The 25,137-nt window shown below is 50.4% G+C and overlaps 1 protein-coding gene across 5 annotated transcripts in view; it reads right to left on the bottom strand.

Annotated features, from left to right (window-relative positions):
- BCL11B (BAF chromatin remodeling complex subunit BCL11B) overlaps positions 1–25,137 on the bottom strand; it is a 94,923-nt gene that overhangs the window by 65,246 nt on the left and 4,540 nt on the right. For 2 of the 5 annotated variants that reach the window (XM_045561062.1, XM_045561067.1), the window contains exon 2: positions 15,056–15,424. The exons of 1 other annotated variant lie outside the window; for it this stretch is intronic. In XM_045561062.1, the coding sequence (XP_045417018.1) occupies positions 15,056–15,424 (369 nt within the window). The remainder of the gene's footprint in view (positions 1–15,055; positions 15,425–25,137) is intronic. 2 more of the 5 variants (XM_045561063.1, XM_045561071.1) reach the window with 1 other exon arrangement.

Raw genomic sequence — 25,137 nt, 5'->3', positions numbered from 1 at the left:
GCTTCTGCGGCTGTTCTTACACAGAAACATGAGAGTGTAGCTGGGATCCCAACAAGCTCCAAACCCAGACAGGGCCAGAATCTAACTGCAACCTCAGAGGAAGAAACCAAGCACTGCTCAGGAGCCCTCAGAAACTAAAGAGGCTCAAAACCAAAAAGGAAAAAGAAAAAAAAAAAAATCTTAGCACCACATCACCAAAATGGCAGAGAAAATTAAGTCTTGGGGCTGAATCGAAGGGAACCTGACTCAGCTCTCCGGGCCCAGAACAGCCTCTCCGCCTCTGACAGCCGCCTCCTGCCCTTGGAGCCGCAAGTGCAAACAACAAAAAAAAAGAAAAAAAAAAAGAGAGAGACCTTTCTTCTCTAAACCTGCTTGCTACATTTCCCTGTGCTGTAAGGGTGACTGGATAGCTTTTTTTTCCCTTCCCCAAGTGCATTTTAATACCCTTATTCTACATCCTAATTTCTTTGAAAAAAACATCAGTGTCACTAAAAAAACGTCACTCTGTTTTGCAAAATCCAGCAGCTTCCTTGGCAGCGAGAAAGGCTGGCTGGCATTATCCCCTCATTTGACAAAACTACTATTTCTGGGCATGTGCTCAAAAACAGGTAGGAAGCAAATGCTGAGAAATAAGGAAGTAAAAACAGCCAACAGATTTTTCACTACCAAGAACGCCAAGCGTAAACATGATTTATTTAGCTGTGTAACGTGTCTGTTCTCCACTCAACTACAAGCCCACTTGGGTTTAAGGAAAGGGTGGGTAGGAGGGGACAGGAAAGGGGGAGCAGGGAGGACATGGGGAGACAGAGAAGAGGCGTGCAGCACGCCGTACGGAGACTTCCTGAACGTTTTGGTTCAGAGTTTTCAGAGAACGAGAATCTTCTACCCCAAAATATATGCATGTGTCAAAAGAAGACAACACTAATCTGCCGATTAATTAATGAGTTGCCACTAACAAAAGATAGAAGACCCAGTTCATACAAACAATATTTACGTGGGCGTAGCATGATCTTGTCCCCCACTTCCCCACCTTTCCTTGCAAGCCATGTGGGCTGGGTGCAGGGACAGGCAGAGAGGCCTGTCAGGTTGGGAGGTCACAAGCTCCCGAGTCCAGACATGGGGGAGAGAGGGGAAATATCACTGCCTTTCTTGCCCATCCTTGCATGCCCACGTGGAATTTACTTAGATCTGTATTCAATTAAGGAGCACCAGACAGCTTCTGGCTCCAAGCCTGCACCAACACAGACTCGGGGTATCTGCCGTCCCCCACCCCAGCCCCGATGCCAGGGAGCAAAGGCTCTGTCCTGGCACTCCCACCCTGGGAAGGGAGAGGGCCACACTCACCCACTTCCCCCCTAAAACTCCAGCCCGACATCCTGTCACTGCCGGAGTGAACAAACCAAATGTGTATTGAAGAAAGCATCTATATTTCCTAACTAGCAAGGGGAGCCTAGAGGTTTTTGGCCCCGCCAGAGGTTATTCTTATTAAAAACCTAATTCAAGTCATCCAGCATTTGCTGGAAAAAAAGAAACTAAGTTTGTTCGAAAGGAAAGCAACAACAAAAAAGTAAAATGGACCCCACAGGACACTGGAGGCCTCTGGTTTCCCTAGTGAAGGTACCATTTCACAGCAGCCAGCTGTGTGCTCTGTGGGGATAAATGCCAATTTTTGTTAGCTCTGAGAGGCAAAGGAAAATGAGAATTTCCTCACCAGTCTGCACTGAGTTCCTTCCTCACCCACCTGCACCTAGCAAGACTGTGCACTTAAGGACTGCCTGCTGTATGCGTTCCTCCCCAATCCAAGTCCACATTCCCCCTATCCAGCTTCTCTCCTTCTGGGACCAGAAACCAAATATTAGGAAAAATATCTTTTCTGTAGTATTCAGGTCAGGGGCAACAGCAACACTACTTGCTGTTAGGATTCAGAGCCACGTGACAGTCCCCAGCAATAAAAAGGGGTCTTCTAAAATGAATGGGGTAGGGAGATGTTTCCTATCGGCATTAGGTTACTTAATTGAAAACCCAAGTCCTCCCAGTAAACCTGCCCCCAAAGCCCCTAATTCTTCCTCCTTGCATTACAAATGACACCATCTATAAGCAGCTATTTGATTCCTTTCCCCTTTGCAAATTAGTCACCCTGCCCCCCCCCCACACACACACACACACACTGAACAATAACAGTTCTCCACTTTTATGATGTCTTTGGAATCAGCAATTGCTTCACTCCGACTGGCTCGGAGACAGGAAAGTAAACAACTGGCTATCCCCATTTTATAGATGAAGAAACTAACTGATGAACTGGCTTTCCCTGGGCTGTTTAGGAAGGAAATACATTTGAGAATGTGCAGCCCTGTAGGCCAAGCTCTCCATTATGGTGCTGTAACAGTGAGATACCCCGACACTCCAGCAACAACAAATATTTATTGAACTTCTAACCAGGACTCAGGTGCCACTCTGGGAAGCCACACTTGTGGAAATCCTATAAGAAAATCTAGACTTCTCAAAGCAATAAAATTGAAGATATTTAACAGCACCTCCAGAGGAGGCTTCTCCAGGATCCCTTTGGGTACCAATTCCACTGGTGTTTGCACATTGCTCCAGAACAAAGAGAGGCAAGTGCCCTGCAGACACCTCCCAGGGCTCAGAACACCACCACCAGGCAGCCCACCCTACCACTCCACACACAAAGGTGTCTCCCCTCCAAAGAAAAGAGAGCACCCTGGGGACTTCAGGCTCTCCTCTAGGAAGATTGTGGACAAGAACCTTCCAGCACTCTGCCCAAGCCTTAACCCAAACCAAGAGGGAGAAATCACATGTAATTCTTATCACTGTTGAGCCGTCAAAATAAAGAAAACAGAGATGAAAAGTCAGCCTCCTCCTCAATGTTCTAGCCAATGTCAGCCAGCCACAGGTTACCCGTCTTCCAAGCAAAACATAAACAATTACCCCATACACACACACCTTGTCTCCCAAAATCCTACAATGTTCATCTCTCTAAATGAACTGCAGAGACCTAGGATGGGGCCCCTCAAACACACACACATAATTAGCGTTTCATCTTTCTGTAAAGGAATCCGGCAACATAAATATTAATCAAACCCGAGAATCTGCCTGTTCATTTTGGGCCATTATGAGTGCGGGACTGTGATCTGTGCCAGTATTTACAGATATTCAAAGACAGATTCCATCTTGTTAGAACTGCTATAAACGGACGGCTGAGAAATCAAGGAGCAAGTTCAGGCAGATACGAAAACCTTTCTGTCCAGGACTGGCAGGAGCTCTGAGTTCCCAAGTGTTGAATTCTTGGGATACAGAATACAGAAAAGTTACCTTTCAAAAAATAAATTGACAAATAACCTTTGGATTCTTTCACCAGAAAAGCTAGCTGCTCAAAGTTTGGGTTAGCTAAATCTGAGATTTTAAGATTGACTCTTACTCAAAATGCCAGGAAGGTACTGTTTACAGAATATCTTAGCCTTGAGAGCACAGGAAGTGCAACATACTGTTTCTGACCCAGATCATAAATATAAATGTAGATACATATTTTTTAAACTACCTTGACTCTTGTTACAGCAAATCTATTCTGTTTGGTTCAGACTTATTTCTGAATAATGGAAAATAGAGATGTGGTTCCAATTCTAGGCTGGAAAAGCTGTCACAGTGAAGGTAAACTTTTAATCTTCTATAGGCAAACAGCATACATTTTTATTCTCAGAGCAACAGCTTTGGGAAAATGTTTGAACATTTTCTTTAAGAGCTTTGTGGCAGATACACTGGGTGCCCAACCACTGTTTTTCTGGGTCTTTAAGGGCTTGTTGGAGTGCTTAAACAATTGGAGGCCAATTTTTAACAAGCAAAAGTAGGGACTCCTGGCAAAGGGACCATTTATATACAAATTCTCTTTGGGAGGAGTTACCATAAGAGAAGTCTGGGCTGGAGGGAGGACTGCCATTAATGCCCTGTAATTCCACGAGGCTTTGTGTCCCACTCTAGTGGAGGGTTTCATTCTCACACATTTGGGAAAACACCTTTGCCTTCGAGTGTTTTAAGATCCCAGCCCCGGGATTTCCCTCTGGAAGAGCTGGTTCCCTCTCCTCCCCCTAGGGGGTGAAAGAGACGAAAGAAAACCACTTTGGGACAGGACCTCTGACCCTGGAGGACCACACAAACCACTCTGTGAGGCTCCTTCCGCCCGGGCCTCACCTGGACCCGGGGCGCCGCCCGGCTCTGCCCCGCCAAGGTGGGCAGATGAGGACGCCCACTCAGAGCAATGGCGGCGGGCAGAGTCCGCACCCCGGGCGAGATCTGCCTCCATCCTGGCGAGATCTGCCCCTCGCGCGCAGCACTTTGGGGGGGGGGGGGCATTGGCACTTTTCGGGGGTCCTGAAATTCCCCACGCCCGGCAAGGTCACCCGCCAGGGAGCGCGCCCAGGGGCCTGGCAGGAGGCGACTGGTGGAGGAGGGGCGGCCCGGTGAGCACAAAGGGGCCCGGGCCGGCGGGCTCCCCGCCCTTGACCTTGGGTCTCCGCCTCCATCCATCTCCGCCCGCAGCCAGGGAAGGGGGCTGGCCCCGGGCCAGGGGCGTGCTCGCTGGGCTGCTGCTGGGCTAGGGACGACAGGGGGCCGCCAAGGGGCGGGAGGAAGGGGCCGGTAAAGAAAGACTCAAAGGCTGCAGAGTGCAGAGGAAACCTGCATCCCAACTCCTTCGGGAGCCGGGTCCGGAGGCGGCTCCGATTCAATGCACGCCCCCCGCCCTCCAGGGCAAAAGTTGCCAGGATGCACGGAGGAAATCTCCCCATGGCTAGCCTTTCGACCAGCCGACTGACTAGCCGCTCTTCCTCGGACCTGGGCCGAGAGGGGGAGGGGAATGTCGGGGAGGAAGAAAGGAGCGCGCCTTCCCGGCGAGGCCAGACGCGGGCAGGGTCAGCTGCGCCTCCGCCCGCCCCTCGCCGCCCCGCTCGGGCAGCTGGCCCATTAAGCCCCCGAATTATGCATAGGCCTGGAGCCCCCCTCTGCACTCCCGCCCCAGGAAGGCACAATCTACGTGCGCGCCGGGCCCTGGTCCGCGAGAGCAGGAAGGAGGTGGGCGACGGGCGCAAAGCCGCGCGCCCCGGGCGCAGGCTGGAGAGGCCCTGGGCGAGTTGACGGGGCCAGCGGCCGCGCGGAGCCCAGGCGCCCCCGGAGGCCCCCGACGGAACCAGGGCCGGCCAGGAGAGGGACACGGCCCGCATGGGGAGGCCCCAGTCGCAATTTCGAAGTTGCCAGGGTGTCCGCCGCGGTACTGGGTGCGGGGTCCGGGAGGTGCGGGGGCTCAGCACCCCCAGCCTCGGAGAAGGCCTTTGTGTGCTTGGGCTTGGCGAAGAGGGGGGCTAATGGACCGCAACCTCTGAGCCCCCAGAGGGCGGGGTCCGAAGCCCTCGCCCGCAGGGCTGGAGGAGCTCCGTCCAGGCCCCCCTCGCTGGCGGCGGGAGGTGGATATGCTTTGCTAAGGGTGGGCGCCGTCGGGGGGAGGCGAGGGGGCCAGGTGAGGGGAGGGGTTGCTGGAAATCGGAGGAGGGGGCGAGTCTTGCACGTTGCAATCGTTGGGGCTCAGGGGAAATTGCATTAGTGGGGAGGCAGGTGGTGCCCGGTTTCATGGGAGTGGGAGAAGACGTTCGGTCTCAGAGCTGGGAGGATTTTGCTGTCCACTCCCTGACAACGACCCAGGCCCAGAGGGCTCCGCAGCGGCGGAGCCCCGCGCCCCGCCTCCCCGCAGCGCCCGTTTGTGGCGGTCCAGACCACGGCACTCCGGTCAAGGCTGCCCTGACGCCCAGGGTGGACCTTGTTTTGCTGCCTCAGGATCCGTCTGTTTCTGGAAATGACTTCTTTCTCTCATTCCCCTTCTCCCCAAAGCAAAGGCCAGGTCATGAAAATTACATACTTCTTTTTCCCAGAGAATAAAGCCGCCTAGTTTGCAGGGAAAGTTTTACAAGCCAATGATGCAGAGAGAAGACCACACTGTTTAGGTTTCTTAATTGGCTGGCTTTGAACTCGCTGTGGGAGGGGAAAGGAACCCACTCTGGCACCAGAAGAACTTAGTTTTGCGGGGTCTACCAAGCCCAGCCGTTTCTGGCCGGTTGCTGGAGGTGAAAAGGAGTCATCCAAGGTTTGTCCTATTTTCCTCCTTAACGGGGGAGAAGAATCCAGACAGTTGCTGTCTCTCTGAGCTCAGGACATGCAATCTTTGGCCCCTAGCCCCAAAGGAGAAGCCCAAAATCCCCTTGTTGGGAGGCTACACTTTCCAGAAAGTGTGCTCTGCCCTGAAAACAACATTGAAATAAAGCCACTTGCTCCACTACTTTCAAGAATGCTTTTGGCACCTGAAGTCATCAGGAGATGGATTTGGGTTTTCTGGACACTGCCCAATTGGACAGATGTCCTCATTTGCGCTCTGTCACTTGAGGCACCCCAGGCACTGGGACTGCCAGCCTGCAGGGCTCTGCGTTTGGATTCATCTTAGGTAGACACTGACCCACGCACCTGTTTGCCTGCATCTTTGAGGCTGGGTCCACACCTGCAACCTGAAGGCCATGGAAGCTGTCCTCCTGGCACTCAGCCCTGGCGTAGAGGAGAGCGGCAGGCGGGGGAGGGAGGGGAGACACAGCCCTGATCATATATCCATCACCTTGGCTTACAGAAGGAGCAGGCTGTCTTGAGCTTGAGTTTTGCCCTGCTCTTGGCCAATGCATCTGAATAGATAGCTGTCTTCTCTCCACGCCAGGAGCAGAGAGTCTGACTTTTCACCTCCAGCAAAAGGCCATGTGGTGGCTATTTTTCCACCCCCAGGAGCCCAGGGTCCCAGTTTCTATGCTGTCTGAGCAGCAGCAGGCTGAGGCTTTCGTAGACCTGTAGCTCATCAATGGGTCCCACCTCTCCCCTTGCCAGCCGTCCTTCCCCACACTCCTCCCACCCTCAGCACAGACTCCTCCTCTCTGAGCCACCCAGGCCACCCCTCCAGATCAAAACCAGCAGACCAGCAAGGGGGCACCAAGGAAACCACTTAAAAACAAAATAAAATGAAGCCTGTGATGCCTTCCTCCTCAGTAAGGCCTCCTCTGCCCTGGTCCAGCTCGTGCCTGCAAGTCCTGATCATACCCTGCCCTTCAGAGGCTCCCACTCCGTGCGCCCATAGGTCCCTGGTCACCCTGTAGCAGTCTCTGGGCCTGAGGTTTATATAATTCGGGGGACCCTCATCACAGAAAAACAAATACCAAACCCCACAGCGACATTAAGGACAGGGCCTGTGCACCACATTCTCCCAGAATCTTCACAGCTGGGAGCAGAAAGACCCTGCTGATCTTTTAGTCTAGTAGTTTTCATTTTCACCATCAATTTCTTCAGAGAAAACTTACTTCCTAAGCCCAAGATGTAAAAAATGAGCAAAGCCGGGGCTTCTGGGTGGGAAGAGAATTTAGGTGGGAAGCTGAAGTCTCCCCAGCCCCCCTGCCTGGCTCCTGCAGCTGTTGGAAACCCTGGTGGCTCCTTCTCACATTTCAGCTCGGGAAGCTCAGGCCCAGAGAGGGGGAGGGCCCGCTCAAGGTCACCCAGCATGTCAGCCGCAGGTGAGGATGCCCAGAGTCCACTGAGGCCGCCCCCCCAACCCTGGACCCAGTAGGCCCCCTGGCTGTTACTCTACTCCTGACTGCGTGGGGCTCAGCTCCTCGCAAGATGCACAGTCGCCACGCCACCCACAGGCATGTGCAGGACACGCGTCCCACTGTCCTGATCCTGTCACCTCACTCTAGACCCCACGTCCCATCACGGAGATTTGATGTCATCTCAGTGGACATTACTCATTGCCTGGCCAGGAGCAAGAGGGGGCCTGAACCAGCCACAGTCACAGAACTGCCGGATCCCTCCGGGCCCAGCCTCCCATGAAATGACCCAGTGAGGGCCCACGGGCTCCCCGGAGCCTGGTATCTAGGCACAAGCCAGCCACCGACTCATGGGGTGGCTGTGAAAGGTACTTGACTTCTCTATAACTCGGCCGCCTCATCTATGAAACGAAAGTAACATCTGATTTACCGTCTTCGTAGGATGGAGACAGTGCATGGGAACGTAAGAGGAAATATGACCACAGTGAAGAACACGACTGCCGGAGCTGACACCCTGGGACCCTACTCACCGCTGTGTGACCTTGGGCAAATAACTTAACGTCTCTGGGCTTCAGCTTCCTGTTCTGTAGAGTGAGACTGATATTAGCACCTACCTCATAAGGTTGTAGGGAGGATTAAATCAGATAATATTTGCAAAGTCCTTAGAACAGTGACTGGAACATAGTAAGGTCTAATAAGTATGTGTTAAATTAAAAATCAAATTATGAAAAAGTCAATCTCTTTGTTTCCTCAGTGAAAAGACGACCTCAGGGGCACAGGTGTGACAGCCAGTCTGCCTTACGTATACAGATGAGCAACAGCGAGCCCAGTCCTAGCAGATTCTAGAGCTGGTGGTTATGTGTTGGTCCAGCATGAAAATTAACAGCAACAACAAAAAAATGCCTAATAAAAAACTTAAGTCAATTGCTACCTATTTACTGTCAAATAAAAAGCCTAATAATAATAATAACTGAGGCTGAATGCTGCTTGTGTCCTCCTCTTGGGAGCCCAGTCGCCTTTCTCTCCTTGTCTTCCCTCACTGTCCTCCCCTCTCCTGCACTGCTGCTAGAAGCATGCGTCCGCTCCTACAAATCAGTAAGGTCTCAAACCTAAAAAGGAGAAAAAATTACCCTTTTAGTTGACCAGTATTTCTGTCTTTTTTTTTAATCCAATAACATCCCATGTCGTAGCCACTGACACGCTGCTCTGGTTTGTACAATTTACACGGCAGCTTGGGTCTAACACCCCCCAGCAGGCCAGCAGGACAGGCCTTGCTCACCCGCATGCTCGTGAGCAAACCGGTGCTACACAAGGCGAAATGGCCTGCCTCGAGCCACAGGCCTGGGCAGCCTGGTGTGGCCTGTCCTGACCCAAAATGCCTGGGATCTGGACTCCGCTCTGCCAGTAACTTGCTAAGTAAGCTCAGACAAGTCTCCAACCAGGTGAGAATGACAGTGCTGGCAACGAGATCCTTCCAGCTTAGACTAGAAGGCCAGAACCTTCCTTTGCATCCCACCAGTGGATCTCTATTAATACCAGCTCACAACCCACAGGGGCCTATTACACGTGTACACTGTCTAAATCAAACAAGCTGAAAGACAGGGAAGATTAGCTCCACGTCACAGCAAACCGACACTTGGACGGTGAACAACTGGCTGACGGTCATACAACACGTCACTGGCAAAACCAAAATTCCTCAAGATAAAACAAATAATTTGTATTAATGGGGAAAAATCTGTGTAACAGTGAATACCAAATAAAATAAATAATTTGCGTATACGGGGGAAACACAAAATTCTAGCCCAGGCACATCTGAATTCACATTCTATTGCTTTCTTTTCTGTCACCCACCTCCAAAACCTTCACCAGGAAGTAAAGTACATGCAGATGCCACTGACTGTGGGGCAAGGTCTCTGGGGACCTGAGGAGTCCTACCGGTATCCACAGGGTCATCTCTGGGATGGACTTCAAAGACCACCTTGGAGGGGGTCAGAGGTAATGCCTGCCAACAAGGGCTCCACCAGCCAGGCTGACAGAGCCAGAATACCTCTCCCTAAGGGCTCCCATATACCTCGCTACCCAAGGAAGTCAGGCAGACCCAAGTCTAACTCTGCTGTGCTGTGTGACCTTGGGCAAGTCCCTTAACCTCTCTGAGTCCCAACTCAAAGTGGGGTTAGAGATATCCATTTCAAGTTTGAAGAATGAAGGGAGATAAGCCAGGAAAAGCACCTAGCACAGTGAGGGGTACCCGATAGAGACCCTCTTTCCCACCACCGGCCAGCCCAGCCCAAGCTCTGCCCTGGTCAGCCCTACCAAAACCCAGCCCCGAGCCTGAGCCCAGGGCCGCGTCCCTCAGACAGAACACTGCACTCTTCCTCGGTGCAGGCAGAGCTAATAATTAGCTGTCACGATTTAATAATAAAAAAGATAATCCATGCCACAACACACATGGATTTAACTAATCTTAATTTGAAGGGAAAATAACAACTCTAAATAGATCAAATGCAACTTTTTTAAGACAACCTGCAAGTGGGGTTTATCTCCAGTTTCCAGCACAAGCAAGTTATTTAGTTTCTCCCACTGGCCAAGCTAATATTTTTTTTCACGTTTATTTTATTTATTTTAAAAGTCTGAAGCGAACATTCTCAGAGTAGCGTGTAAATCCTGGGGCTCGATCAGGAGCCCTTTTCTCCAACACATTTTGCTTAGCAATGGGGCACTGGGACCCCAGACCGACCCCGTCTGTGCCCCGCCTGCTACAGGAATCCCCCAGGTGCATCCCCGGCCCGTCCCGTGCTCCAGATGAAGATGTATAAAGTGGCAGGGATATTACAGCAGGGGCTGCCTGCCACCTCCAAGCCCAGAGGGACCTGCCACCTCCTGTCACCCACTGCCTGTCTCCTGCACTTCTCCACAAAACTGACATTCGGGATTGGGGGTGGGGGAAGACAAGCCTGTGAGTGACAGCCGATGGCTAATTCCTCCCGTTATAGCTTCATTTGGTTATGGAAGGGGTGGTAACACGCAAAACCGAATTCCCTGTGATCAGCGCCTCCCCTTCCGTGGCTATCAAATGGGAATTCTGCAGAGGAATGTGGAGGAAATCACCAAGAGAGACATCCCAGGTGAGTGTTCACGGTTTTGACAGAGAAAAGCAAGCACCCTGCATGCTGCCAAGTGGCTTTCTAGAAGCGTCCACTTCTCGGTCCTCCAACACGGGCCCAACCTGTGCTAGGCTTCCACCCCTCATCTCATTTAACCCCCAGCATAACGCTGAAAAGTAGGTACACACGAGGAAACTGAGGCCCAGAAAAGTGAAGTGACTTGCTGGGTGGTCATAGTCAGGGCACTGGGATTCAACCCTTGCTCCCTCAACCCCTAAAATCCCCAGCCAGCTCCCCAGGGTGAACCGCCAGCAGGGAGCCGTCCCCATGTGACAGCAACGTAACAAAAGGCAGAATGGACACCAACAAGAGTCTGTCCGGTTCTGACACTGTTTCTGATGGTGGAACCCGATGGAGGCTCTTCCCCAGTGTAACCGGCAGCCCAGTTCCAAGGAGGCCAGTGCTGGCTCTTTTAACCCCTGAACACAGGACAGAGGTAGGGAAGGCAAAGGGCCAGGAAAAGCTCATATTCACAGCACACCTGCCCCTACCGTGCACCAGGCACATGTCACAAATGTCACAGTTACCGTTAGAGACGAGAGCAGATGAGGAAACTGCCCGAGGCTGGCAGGGGGCAGGGTGGGGCTCAGCCATGGGCAGTGTTCTTTCCCACAGAGCAGCCTGTGGCCCTCAAACCCCAAACACTCCCAAGCTCCCCCCTCCTCACCCCACCTCAAAACACCCCTCCCGGAGGACGCCCCAGCAGCAATAGGTGCCTTTGCAAACCCTGGACTCCTCTCAGGTCCCCCAGATGGATGGGTCCCACGTTCCATCAGAGCCCCCCGCAGAGGCAAGGAGGCTGCCTTAGGCAGGGATCCTAAGAAATGTGAAGAAATGTCTAGACGGATGTATGCCAGGGGCCGCCAGGCCAAAGACCCTACCTTGGACCAACGCCACCCTATCCCCAGATAGGCCTTCAAACAAGCCGCCAAGGACCTCCTCTCTCTGCCCACAGCAGACATGCAGGGACCCAGACCCAGACCCAGACCGCACGGGTCAAAGGCAGGGCCACCACCAGCTCACACCCTGGCCATGTGCCCACTCCGGACATCCTCTCCCTCCCCGGGGCCTCTCCACCTGGGAGCCAGGCAGCGATGCCCAGGCGGAGGTGGGGGTTGGCCACAGGTGCGCAGGTGCCAAATGAATGAATGGATCAATGAATGCCCTCCAGGAGACAAAGCTTCAGCAACCACCTCCCTCCACCTTCCTATTTCTCTATCATTTAATAAAAAAAAAAGTAATAGTAACTCCTTTGATACCCATCTCTAGTAGGACTGTCCCAAGGAAAGGGCTGATACGGGGTCTACGCCCTGGTGCAATGACTGACAGAATTCCAACACAGTTCTCACCCTAGGGACTCCCTTAAGGGTCAAAGGAATCCCTGTGGGTCCATCCTGGAGCCTCTACCTCTTGAAGCACTTGGTAGCAAGGAAGGGCTGGGACCTGACTGGGCACGGGAAGACTGCTGGCTTCAGAAAAGGCGGGACCCTCACGGCCCCACACCTTGGACTCCACCAAGCCTGGGCAGCCAAAGCCAGAGGCAGAGTCCCAAGAAAGAGGTGCGGGAGCCTGGGCGTGGACGGGCCGGGGATCCCTCGGAGCCACCGCGGAGAGACAGGAGCCCCAGAGGCCAGTGGGGCCAGGGGCATGGGCAGCAGCTGTATGGGTTTCCGGAAGCCCGGGCGGAGAAGCACCGTGATTCCTAGTTCCCCTCTTAAAATATAAAGACTCAATTATCTTTGAGCAGCTTGCTTTACACATGAATTGACACATTTATTTTACAATAAATAACTGAAAGTTATCTGTGTTTCCTTTACTGTTAATCTACACAGAGAAATAATAAACAGGGCTTGTCTACAAAAATGCAACTACTGCAGTCCTCAGAATTCAATTAAGCTAAAATAATTAATGCTCCCACCATATTAAATTACTTTATACATTTGAGCCACTGAAGTTTTACTCTTTAATCTTTCCTTTTTTATTAAATAAAAAAAAAGAGAAAAGTTGGTACCCAAGTAGGCAGGGAAATAGGAAAAATGGGAGCTAAGAGGCAAGCGCATGACGTGTTGTTAAAATGGAATGGTCGCCTTCAGCTGACACAGCATGTAGACTGTTTTGTGCCTTTGATTAAAATAACATTTTAAATGCTTTGAACAAACATATCTCTTTAGACTTCTAAGGGATTATTTTACATATTTCTTCTAGAATGAAGCAATCCATTTGTCCTGTTGCTGAACAGAAAGGCCAAGAATATCTTCCGTCACACATAAAATAAAAATACTGTAGGCTGCTGCAGTATTACAACCCGAAAAAAAAAACAGGGTGGGGGGAGGCGGCAGGATGAGGACAAAGCTGCCTCTGAGATTAACTTTGCCTTTTATCAAATCGTACCTAGTCACTTTCTTAAACAAACCCACCACGATGATCTGTAGCCTCTCGTTGGGAAATACCTTCAACGTGAGATGAGGATTGGGATGTCTTTGGCAAAAGCAGCAAGTCTGTCCCTGGAAACACAGATGGGGGCCTGAGTCTCCCCAGCAGAGGCCACCCCCGTGGGCATTAATGCCAGGTGTTCATCCCACGGGTGAGGTTGCCCCTCGAGTGTCGGACGACACAGACAAGAGGGACCCAGCACCGCCCTCGCCTAGAGGTTGGCCCAGTGAAGGAGGTGCCCCTTCATCTGTGCAGCGCCCTGAGAAGCCAGAGTTTACATGCCTGTGGCCTGGACGTGGCAGATATTGTTCTCAGTGTCCTTTGTATCTTGGAGGGAGTATGAGGGACTTCATGCTAGGACACCCACCAGAGGGCAAGGTGGCTCCCTGGGGTCTCCCAGTGCCCAGCAGGTGCCTGCAGGAATCTGCACCACTGCTCTCCCACAAGAGAGAAGTCTCGCTAATCCCCCCATACAGGTGAGCAAAGCGAGGCCCAAAGTCACAGAGCTGCCACGTGCTGGGGACAGGCTTGCAGCATCAGCCTGACTGCCTGCTGGTGGATGGGGGTCCCTGTCTCAGCCTCCTAGAAGCATCCAAAGCCTCAGGCCCTCCAGGGCCCTCACTGGCTTCCAGGACGGACACACAGGGCAGGGCTCAGTCCACACGTTTTCCAGCCACCTATTTGCACGCTGCAGAGCCAGAGAGAGGAGTCCCCCTGGCAAAGCACTCATGGGGCCCCTGCTCATTAATCCTCACACCAGGCCTCCTAGCATTATCACTCCCTGTTGACAGATGGGGAAACTGAGGCTCGGACCCAAGAAGTGGCTAGCCCAAAGTCAACCAGCAAGATTCAAACCCTCCTCTGCATGAACTCTGATGCCCGTTCTGCTCTGGGACAGGCTGCTGCTCTTGAGGAACCCAGGCCGGCCAGGCCTTTCTTTCTCCCCCAGGCCTGCTGGACCCAGAAGTATAAACCAGAAGCAAACACCTCGGTTTGCATGGAAAGCAGAGGCTCCCTGGAGGAGGCTCCAGCACGCGTGGCCATGGCTGGGAGGGGCAGACTCAATGCAAACTCACTGTAGGGAGCAGCCCCCGTTGGAGGGTGCAGGCCCGTGCCTGGGGGAAGAGGGGCCCACGCCTGCTCTCAAGGTGGGAAAACCAGCTGTCCCATGGCTGCTGAGTGAGCAACCAAAGGACAGTCCAACCTCCCAAGGCCTCCAGCAAGTTCTCACAGCCCTTCCTCAAACCTACCCGTAAGGTCAGGCAAGTCAGAAGAGGCCTCTGGGATCGGAGTGCCTAACCCCTCTTTTTGCAGATGGGAAACTGAGTCCAGAGAAAGGAGAGGGGAGAAAATGAGCACTCCCATTCATAATGCCTGCCAGCTACTGCCACATGCAAGGTCTCATTAATCCTCACAACCTTAACAAGGTAGGTTTTCATTAGTTCCATTGCACGGATGGGGAAACTGATGTGTCCAAGTTGTGAAGAACAGATTCCAGCCCAAAACTGTCTGGCTTCAAAACCCGAGACAAAGCCAACATCAGTAGCAAGAGAGGGCCAACCAGACTTCCAGATTTCCATTCTGTGCTCCTGGCCACCTCTGGATGAGGCCCCAAAACAGTCCCCTCGACAAAAGCAAAGCAACCATCAGCCACGAGCCCCTGGCCTGTCTCCTCCTGAGGGTCACCTGGACGGTGGGCCCCCAGAAAGGGTGAGCCCACCTGGCGGCCCCCAGGCCTTCCCCTAGTACCAGCACTCTCAGACGCAGGGCGTGGGACCCCTGAGGTGGCTTCAGCAGCGACCAGGCGAGCGCGATGTCCCATACCTGCAATGTTCTCCTGCTTGGGGCAGATGCCTTTTGTGGGCGAGAGCAGGTGGTCATCTTCGTCGGGGGTGACCTGGATCCCGATCTCCACCGGCTCGGACACTTTCCTGAGCTCGGAGCGTGAGGAGGGCGGCGGGCTGCCCTTGTCCAGGCCTTTGTCATAGCAGGCACTCAAGCTGCCGCCACACTGCTTCCTCTTGTGCTCTATAAAAACCAGGATGTCCCCCAGGGGGAAGTTCATCTGACACTGGCCACAGGTGAGCAGGTCAGGGTCGGGGCCACCCACCATCAGCCCCAGGCCGCTCGGCTCCTCTATCTCCAGGCCCTCGTCTTCCTCGAGGATGGCGGCCTCCACATGGTCAGCCTCTGCTGGAGACAGAAAGGAGAAAGGGAGGGGCAGAGAAGACAGAGATGGGCTTAGGCGATCACAGGCACACGCATTCGTTCCAACCCTTCCCCACCAAGAGGCAGTGCCCTCCACTGCTGGCTGCGGCGCTCACCAGGGCCTCCCCAGGGTTGGGACAGACGGGCCCACTGAGGCTCTGAGAGCAACATCACAGCGCCCAGAGGTTGTCACATACGTAGTGCTGAGACACTGGGCTCTAGTATTTCTGACAATTTCTCCCCAACACAGCGTAAGAACACACACATGGACACATGCATGCACGTGCGTGAGCACGCAACACACACACACACACACACACACCCCTGGCTGCTAACAGAATCAGGTAGAGACATGTCTCAAACTTTGCAGTCTCTGAGAATCACCTGCAGAGCTTTGAAAAATCCCCATGCCCAGGCGGGAACCCTAACCAAGTACACTGGGAATCAAACATCAGTATTTTCTTAGACTCCCCAGGTGGTCAGATGGGCAGCCAGGGCCCCTCCCTGCCCCCTGCGCGGCCCCTCCCTTCCCTTACACCCTCATTCACACCCTCCCGTGCATGCGAGTCCTACACACATTCCTCCACCTGAGAGCTGGCCACACACCAAACTAGAAAACAGAAACCCAGACGGGCATCAGAGGGCCAGGGCTGACGAGAGAAAGAAGCCCACATGCTCGGAAAGCAACAAGTGAGTGTCGGGTTCCAAAACAATATCAGAGGAAAAAGCAATGCTGCAAAGGGACGTGGACAGCCGCCTGCAGGGCGGAGCAGGCTCTCCCGCCAAGCACCCCGGTCCTGGTCAGACTTCACTTCTCCACAGATTTCCCAACACTCATCAACTCCCCACTGTCCTTCTCTGTTTGTTGGTTTTATTTTCACTCCCAGAAAAAGAAAAGAAAAAATATTCTTCAGACTCCAAAAGCATTTCTTGGCAGATAGCAAACCACACTTTCAATGGGCTGTATGTTTTTATATTTCTTTAGCAGCAGATAGATTTCCCTTCATTTTTTCTTTTTTTTTTTTTTGGTAGGGGGCATAGAACCCGAATATTTTGAAGCTAATGATTGTCTCAAAAAGCAGCAACCCCCTCAAGGGAAAATTGGAAGAATCGGCAGCCGAAAGTGTCATAAATAAAGAGAGGAGGACAGTGTGGAGGTTTCATATCCCCTCGGGGTCTGAGCAGATTCGGGCTGGCGTATTTCAAGAGCAGATGCCAGTCGTCGTACAGGAGGCGCAAGTGGCGGGGACTTCAGAGGAGCGAGGGGCAGCCAAAGGTCTGCAACTCGAGGAGGCAGGTAAATTTTAAGCTGTACGGTATTTAGGAAGGGGCAACGAAAACCACAGCAGAGCGGCGAGAAGGAAGGGAAGAGGGGAAAATACATTCCGTGGCAGTGAAGTTACTGACGGGCCAGAGCCAAAGAACAGATAATTTAAGGAAAAAATTCTGTGGCATCTTCCATCCTACATATAAATCACTGTTCTATATTTCCTGAACACAAGCTTCTTCGGGGCTGAGGAGAGTCCTTGTATAAAGCTGGATACAGAATATACGACATATGACGCACAACGCACACGCGTGAGCTATACGTGGATGGGTAGAGGCGTAGGTATTGCTACGAAGGGAAATCGTAATTTTCAAATTACAATTTGAAATCCTGCCTGTGGTTACAGGAGAGTAGACACAGTCCTCAATGAATTACGCGTAGAAATGCATCAGAAATGTGGCAGTACAAAAACACCCCGCAGCTGAGGAACTCCTAAATCTGTTGTCTGTGTATCTCTAACAAAAAGAACCTACAAGGTAAAGAAACAGTCCTCACAAAGCCAGAAACCATTAATTATACTTTAAAAAGAAATCAGAGTTTACTTAAAAAGGAGTTTGAAGACAATGCCACATAATTAATTTACCAATTTATTTTATGAAAAGATGCTTTGCTATGGTTTAAAATGTAATCACAACCTTCCCGCCGAACAGTGGTTCTAGGAAAGACTGGATTCCTGTGAACGGTTTGTCAGAACGTAAAAGGTAATTATTTGGTGCCTCTTTTCCCTTTAATGATCTAACATTGAGCAATACTGTTTATATTGAAAAGCTCGCACCTTTAATTACCAATTACATATACATAATTTCAGAGCCAAAGGAGAGGGCTGTAAAAACAGCTCTTTAGAAATATAAGGATGTATTGTGCGCCATTTTTAGAGAAGGAGCTCTAATAAATGGGAGGAGGATGTCAAAATATTGTTTTGTTAAAAAAAAAAAAAAGAGGCACAAAGGAAATGAGCTGAAAAGCAAAAAAGGACATAAAGAAATTGAGAATTCAAAGGAAACAGGGGTGAGGTGCCGTACCTGGTACCGTGTGAAGCGTCACCCCCACGCGGGCCTGGCAAACGCGGCGTCAGCAGAGCATTGGATGAAAACAAACAACATCAACAAATCCACATGCCAGACCTGACCATCCTTTCTCGGGGAGAGGAGGTGTTTATTGTTTTTTTTAATTTAATCTCCATGTACTTTTTTGCTGTTTTTTATTAACTTTTTCAGCCATGTGCGCCTTCCTGGGTAGCAGTCCAGCAAACAGGAGTATTTCCTCTCTGCTGGTAGGTTTTAAGCTACATAATTTCAAATTCATTTTCTAATTCAAAAGAAACACAGACTCATCTAAAAATTAGCAAAGGTCACATATGCCTGTTCACAGCATCCCTCTCTCCCCACGCCCTCTCTTGCCAAGACTCTGTACCAGGACTTTTTTCCTTTTTCTCTCTCTCTTTTTTTTTTTTTTTTTTTTTGGTAACATCTGGTATTCTTTCCTTTTTTTGGCAGTCTCTGCCTTTTCACTTTCCTCGTGTAGCAAGCCCTGCGAGCCCCAGTAATTGAGTCTGAAGGTGTCCAAAGCCATGCACTGAGCCGCAGCTCTGATTTCTGCGTCGGGCCCTGCCCAGCCAACCGGCCGGCCGGGGAGCCAGGCCCTCCCGGCGCCCTGCACACAGTCCCGGGATGATCCGGGACTCCGGGGCTCCACTCCTAACTCGGATCTCCACCTCCCAGACCAGCCATCCAGCTAACTGTCTCTAAGGGAGTCTGGGAGGAAAAGACACCAGAAGAAAAAAAAAAAAACGCCTTCCCCTCCCACTTTCAGCGTTGAAAGTAAAACTCCCTAAGATGACAGGGTGTTCCCCCAACTCCAAAGAATGGGGTTTCCTCTCCCCGCCCCCCAGGCTGTGGAGCTCTGAGCCTTGGCCTGCTTGCTTCATTTCCTACTTCCCAGGAAGGTGGCAAGGTGACCCCCAGCGTTCAGGCAGCACAGTCACCCCAAACCCCAAACTTCTGGGCCAGAGCAACTGGACCAGGCAGCTCGCTGGGCCTGAAAGCTCACGCTCTAGGCCTTTGGAGACACCCAAAGACTGTGGTTTCATTTCCGCTGGCAGGCGGATACCGGGCTGGGTGTGCAGGGTGCCTGCCTGCGTGTGGTGTGTGTGTGTGTGTGTACCTTCTTAGAACTGAATTGATAATGAAATAAATAAAAGGAGATAGAGCTACTTGGCCAAGCCCTGAAATGGGCAACGTGAGAATGGGTCTGGTCCCCCGAGAACCCCCTTTCTCTGCCCTGGGGATACCTGAGTCTCCCGGCCTCAGAGGACCAGGATTCTGTTCTGACAGGCAGAGTCGTCCGACCTGCCACCAGAGATGAAAAAGCACCAGAAAAGAGAAAAGACAAATAAAAACAGCCTTTCAAATCTCCAGACCTTACAAATGAGCCCCACATGCAGCCTGGTCCAGAAAACTCAGGGCTTAAAAAAATAAGGCAAAGATGAGGTTTTCCTCTGAGATGATTTCTGTTTTCATGAAAAGCTCCCCAAGTGTCAGACAGTCCTGCAAAATATTGCTGCTCTCAATATATATTATGAGCCGAATAAAGTAGAGCAATTGCTAAAATGTTTGACTCATTAAGAGGAAAAATGAATGGATGCAGCAGGCAACTTGTTCCAAATGTCAGATATCAGAGGGCTGGGTGAATTCTGAAATGCTAAATCCTAAAGTACATGGGCAAATATATATTTACACACACACACACACACACACACACACACACACACACGAGTTAGATTTTCTTTTACAACAAAACCACATTTTATTTACAAGGCTGGGCCTCCTCCCAGCTGGTAAATGCATTTAGAAGCAATGAAATCAGGCTTCACAAATAATAATGGGCATCGTTGTTAAGTAGAGGGGGAAGTACTTGATCCTAAGACAAACTTCCCCATGCCTGAGCGTGGCTGGGAAGGAATTTGGGGCAGAAGACAGAAATGGAAAGACATTGTTGACCCTGGCTCAGCCACACAGCCAACAAGCCCTCAGCAAGGCCTTACCTGGCCAGTGATCCCCCTACACGAAGGGCTCCAAGGCCCCTGACTGCCCTGGTCCATCTCTACAACTGCCCCTGCACCTGCCCGCTGGGGAATTCCGCCTACTGTCCACAGGGCACAGGGCCTGTGCATTGCTGCATATGTCGCACGTGAGCTCACGCTCCACCTTACCCTGCATTGATTCAAATCCAAATCTCTATCTGTGATGGCTAAGCCCCAGTCCAGGAGAAACATATGCAGAATTACCGTTTCAGTGATGGGGGGGGTGGGTAAGGAAAGGGTGTTGGGGGAGGGGAACCAGGCTCTTAAAATCGTGTGCCACTAACGTCACAGCCGCCATCATGATGTGTACGCGTGTTTACAAGAAATGTTCAGCATCCAGCATTCAGGATGCCCGAGCTCTGCATCTGACTGGAGACTTTACACCTGCTTCCTACGAAGACAGAGCCTTTGCCAGCAAGCCCATGCTTACCAATAATCTACGAAGGGATCTTTTCATTCTCCTCCCTGTGAACGTGCAGGGAGGGGCTGAGGCTCTGGGCGACACCGTAACGCCACCAACACGCACACTCAACGGAGCACAACACTTTCTGAGCTGCCATCAATTTTTAATTTATTGTATCCAAGAGAAAATAACAACCGTGGGGAGGAGGGATGGAGAACGGTGGATGGGAGAGAACAGGAATCAATTCTTGGTGGAGAAAATAATCTATGACTAGATGACGCTTAAAGGCACGACAAGAGGTTTTATGAAGTTCCCCCAGCACAGGGAATAATGAAGTGCCAGGCAGAGAAGGAAATGAGAGTGAGGATGTGGCAGGAGGAATATCCACACAGGGTCAAGAAGGGTTATTAGGACACAAGGTGAGGGTGAGGGTGGGGACCCTGGGAGGGCATGCCAGGCAGGGTCCAAAGCTGGCATCATCAACTGTCTCTGCCCAGACACCCTGCCCTCTCAGGAGACAGTCTGAGGAGTCCAGCCTGTTCCAGGTGCCACAGCCCTGCACGTCCCTGAGACCCTGCAAAGGCTACCTCCCTGGAGAAACAGGTGCACACCACAGCCATCACCCCCTGAGGCCCGTCTGCTCCACGCCAACCACAGCACATGCCTCTGTCGCCATTTCTGACATCTGGGAGGAAGATGAGAGAAGGCAGCCGGTACAAAACATGGTCACCAACGTGGGTTTCCGTTCCGAGAAAATGACCAGGTTCCTGGCTGACTCAGCCAGTGGGGAAAGTATGGGGCCTGGCCTGCCTTCCAGGAAGGTGGGGATTCCTGATCGGTGAAGAGGTTTTGGATACAGGATGAAGCTCACTCACATAGCCCCGGTCGGTCAGTAGACAGGTGGCCAAGTAGGATGTTGTAGGGAGGACCCGCATACGTACAAATTGTCCTACAAAACTCCAGCCTGGTTTTAGGATACTTAGGCAGATTAAAAACAGCTCCTTGAAAAATATCCTAACTTGCTCTATAGACTTAGTCCAACCTCCTCCCCTCCCCCACCACATACACCTCTCCAGAACCCCCAAAACTGAGCTCAGGAGTCTGGGTCGTACCAATTCAACAGCACGAAAAAAAAATGAATAAGCAAAACAGCATTCAGGTGTATTCACAGATCCTAGCCATTATTAAAAGGTTACAGATAAAAAGCTATATTCACAACACCAAGGAATATAGTGACCTATGTTTTGATAAATAAAATAGTTGCTTTAAAGAAAAGAAAAAGATTTACCACTATAGAAATCCTTCTAAACACACATTCAGCAGGTTCTATAAAACTGCAAATGCCTTAAATCTTCAGAGCCACAACAGGGCTCGTGATGATGTGATATAAAAGCATGCTTTGTAGCCAAATGAAGAGATCTGTTTTATTTAACGTTATGCTTTTTCAAAGGTGTGGAAGAAAAGAAGGACTTCCACACAAGACACCGGGCCTCGAGGCTTTAGCTGGAGGAGCTCAGATTCTCTGAGGCCGACAGCAAAACAGCGAGGCAGGAACTGCTCTCACCATCTCTTTTCCAAGGTAGGCGTTTAAACATGACCCCATTTTTTTTTTAATTCTCAGTGGTGCATCCATTTCTGAGGCACATGTTAATCACAATAACATTGGCATTCAACTTTCTTGAGTCATTTTTGCATGTAGGTTCAGTAGAAAACTCAGAACATTTCACAATTGTGTTTGTATTTCAGCAATTCAGTGGAAGGGGGTCATAAAAAAGTTATGTAAAACAGAGGATTTTTTGTTGTTGTTCTTTTTCACTTTGAAGTTACTTAATTTTGTGTGGTCTGGGATTTCATGACAGTAAAATAGCTTGGGCTGGCTAATTCAACACCCAAGCAAATTATCAGCTGTCTCAGAAAAAGAAAAAATAAATAAATTTCTTGAATTTCAGCAACTACACAAAAGACTTGCATATGTCAAAATGCCGGACGAAAGTCCCCGTGAATGTGGCACCATTAATCAAACCTCGATCTAGTGTCACTTTTGCCAGTAAAAAACGAGACAGTTCTGCTCACCCCCCTCCCTTGCTCGTGCAGAAGACGTAAGAAGTGTGTCCCTCTGCTTTTATGTGTCTCCAAATAGCCTGCTCTCGGCACTTTTTACACAGGTCCGGGGAAAACCTACCGCTCCAAGAAGGCAATCAAAGGACAGCTTTTCTTGGGGAGAGGTGGAGAAACTGGGAGCAAAACATGAGCAGATCTCCCTGCCGTTTGGTTCCCAGACAGGATGGAAGATTTGTGGGATCAGGGAGCAGGGACAGGACAGAGCACACAGGACCCCAGGCCAGATCGTGTGAGTAAATAAAGAGTGCCACAAAGTGACAAAGCCATGCTCAGAGCAGCCGGATGACAAGGACATTCATTCCTGGTATTCTTCTGTGCCCCATCCGCATTAAAAAAATATGCAAGTGTGTCTACAGCTAACACTGTCTTCAGAGAGGGATGTGCAGCCGGCATCTATAACTTGACTGTGTGGGGTGCAGGGTGCAGTCCCCAAAGAGCATTTATTTTTCTCTTGTCCTCCCCAGATGTGATGCTAGCATTAACCTGGAGGCCAAAGTCCTTGGAGAGTTTCAGCTAAAGGTGAGGCCTAACCAGGCAACCAGAGGCTTCTTCCTTAAGCCATAGGAGGTGAAGAAAGAGCCTCCAACAGAGAAGAACCAAACTCCCATCTTTTCCCTCCCCCCTATATATATATATTTACACACATATACATATTATTTTCTCATGCATTATTGTATCTGTGGTCTGTGTTTAGTTACAGCTTGTCAAACTCCCCCAAGTTCCAAGGCAAAGGATCGAGGATTTCTCAAATGAATTTTTTTCAACAGTTTTCTGCATGCCAGAGGCCACTGCCCGCCTGGCCCAAGGCTGTGAAGTGACCGTGCCTCTCTTTCTCTGAGTTTTCTAGTGAGCTCACTGCCACTATATGCTTGCAACTGGCTTGATTTGAACATTAAAATGAAGTAGAGAAATCATCAGATAAATTGCTGGCCCTCTGTACTGGAGAGTGAGGGCTCTTTCTCCAGCTGATGACAGCACTAGGCTTTTGTCTGACCTAATTTATTTCTCTTTCAGGTTAGAATAAAGCACTCTTTCCTGTCGCAGAATAACCTCTTCTGCTCACATATTGAACTCAAGCGTAAGACGCAAGGTTACTGTGCTGTCTGCATATTTCTCGAACTTGGAAAAGAAGACATTGTAAATCTAGAAATGCTGTGATCAAAAGCACACATATTCTCCAGCACTAAATTACATGTTTAGGGAAGAAATAGTCTCATTAAAAGCCATCCATGACGGGCACCGTTTGGGGTGAAAGGTATTACCAGCGCTGGCTCTGGCAGGCACACACTCCCTCCAAACAAAGTTTTATGCGTTATTTGAGTTGGCATTTTCTACCTTTGGGGAACAGTGCTATTTCCCTTAGTACGGTGGGAACATTACCTAATAAACGGATGGAGAATTCAAGTTTTATAAAATCTGAGCTAAAAGGATTTTAATTCACCGAGCTGTGTTAGGTACATGACTCTCGGCTGTCCCTGGGTCTGTGACATGTGGGACAGAAATCCACAGTATGCCTTAACCCAAACGATTGTAGGCTCTTCCCTGATACCCCTCTCTGCCCCCCCCACCTGGTCACAAATGCCTTAACAACCCAACGTAATTTTCAGAGCGTCAAGAGCACAGACGGATGGGGGAAACACACCCATTCAAAACTAACAATTTTAATTGTTAAAAAAAAAAAAAAAGGAAAGAAAAAGAAACTCAAAGAAAAGGAAAATGCCCCCATCTGCCAAGTGAGGGCTTGTAAATCAATGGCAATAGCTTGAAAATGGATTTCTCAAACTTATATTCTCATTTTGTCCTGCACAAATCTCTGCAGGAAAATCAATATTACAACTTCACACTTAAGACATTTTGCAGCAACGTAAACTGCCGCGGCCGCCGGTGGAGCCGTCCTGGCCGCCGCGGCGGAGGCGCCACGCATGACACGGGCACCGAGCGCCCCCTAGCGCCAGGCGGCGCTAGGCGCGGCTCGGCATCCCAGCCTTGCCATCCCCAAAAGCCAATTCGACTGAGTTTATTTTGGAAAGTATTTTATCACAACAAGCAACAGAGAATGCAAAGCAATCGAGATAGGAGATGCGGAGGGGATAAGTGAAGGCTGCTGCAAGCCGTGTTCTAAGCTGTAAGAGAGTGCCAAGAGTCCAATTCTGATAACGCTCTAGAAACCGGTGCACTCCACAGGCAGAAACTGGTTATTGTCATCCGACTGTTTGATGTGCTCCCATCTCACCTGAGACATAATTCTAATGACTGTCAAATGCACCCAAAGCTGGCCTTCCCCTGGGTCATGTGAGACCCATTTAGTCCTGCACAGCGGTCAGGGAAGCATCACACTCAACCATCTAAGCCCAGCCTCCCTCAACGTTTCTAAGGCCGGCTTCACAAAAGCAACTGCGTTTACCCCAGCACTTGAGAAACGACTACTTTTCTGTTACGAAATATTTTAAAGGCCAGACAAAATTTGCCAAGGCCAAGGCACGAACAGACAGCAACCTCCTTCCCTCAAAAAAAGAAATATGCATATGTACATAATATTCAGGTAGGGAAAAAAATATCCTTTAAAAATATTAGGGGTTGTTAAAATATGCTCACGGCTGTTTTCTCTCAGGTGTGAATTACAAATGAATAAAATCAGCCTGGCATAACACCTTTGATGAACACATTTTTATTCTCCCGTGGCATCAGAGCAGCTGACTTATATCACACTTCTAATGATATGGGGTTCCCTTCTGTGCAGAAGGGAGAAGAACTTCACTCCCCCA

Source organism: Lemur catta, chromosome 1 (assembly GCF_020740605.2).
Source record: "Lemur catta isolate mLemCat1 chromosome 1, mLemCat1.pri, whole genome shotgun sequence".
Classification (NCBI taxonomy): Eukaryota; Metazoa; Chordata; class Mammalia; order Primates; family Lemuridae; genus Lemur; species Lemur catta.
Note: the sequence above shows the minus strand (reverse complement) of the source record. Positions and strands in the feature narration are given on the sequence as shown.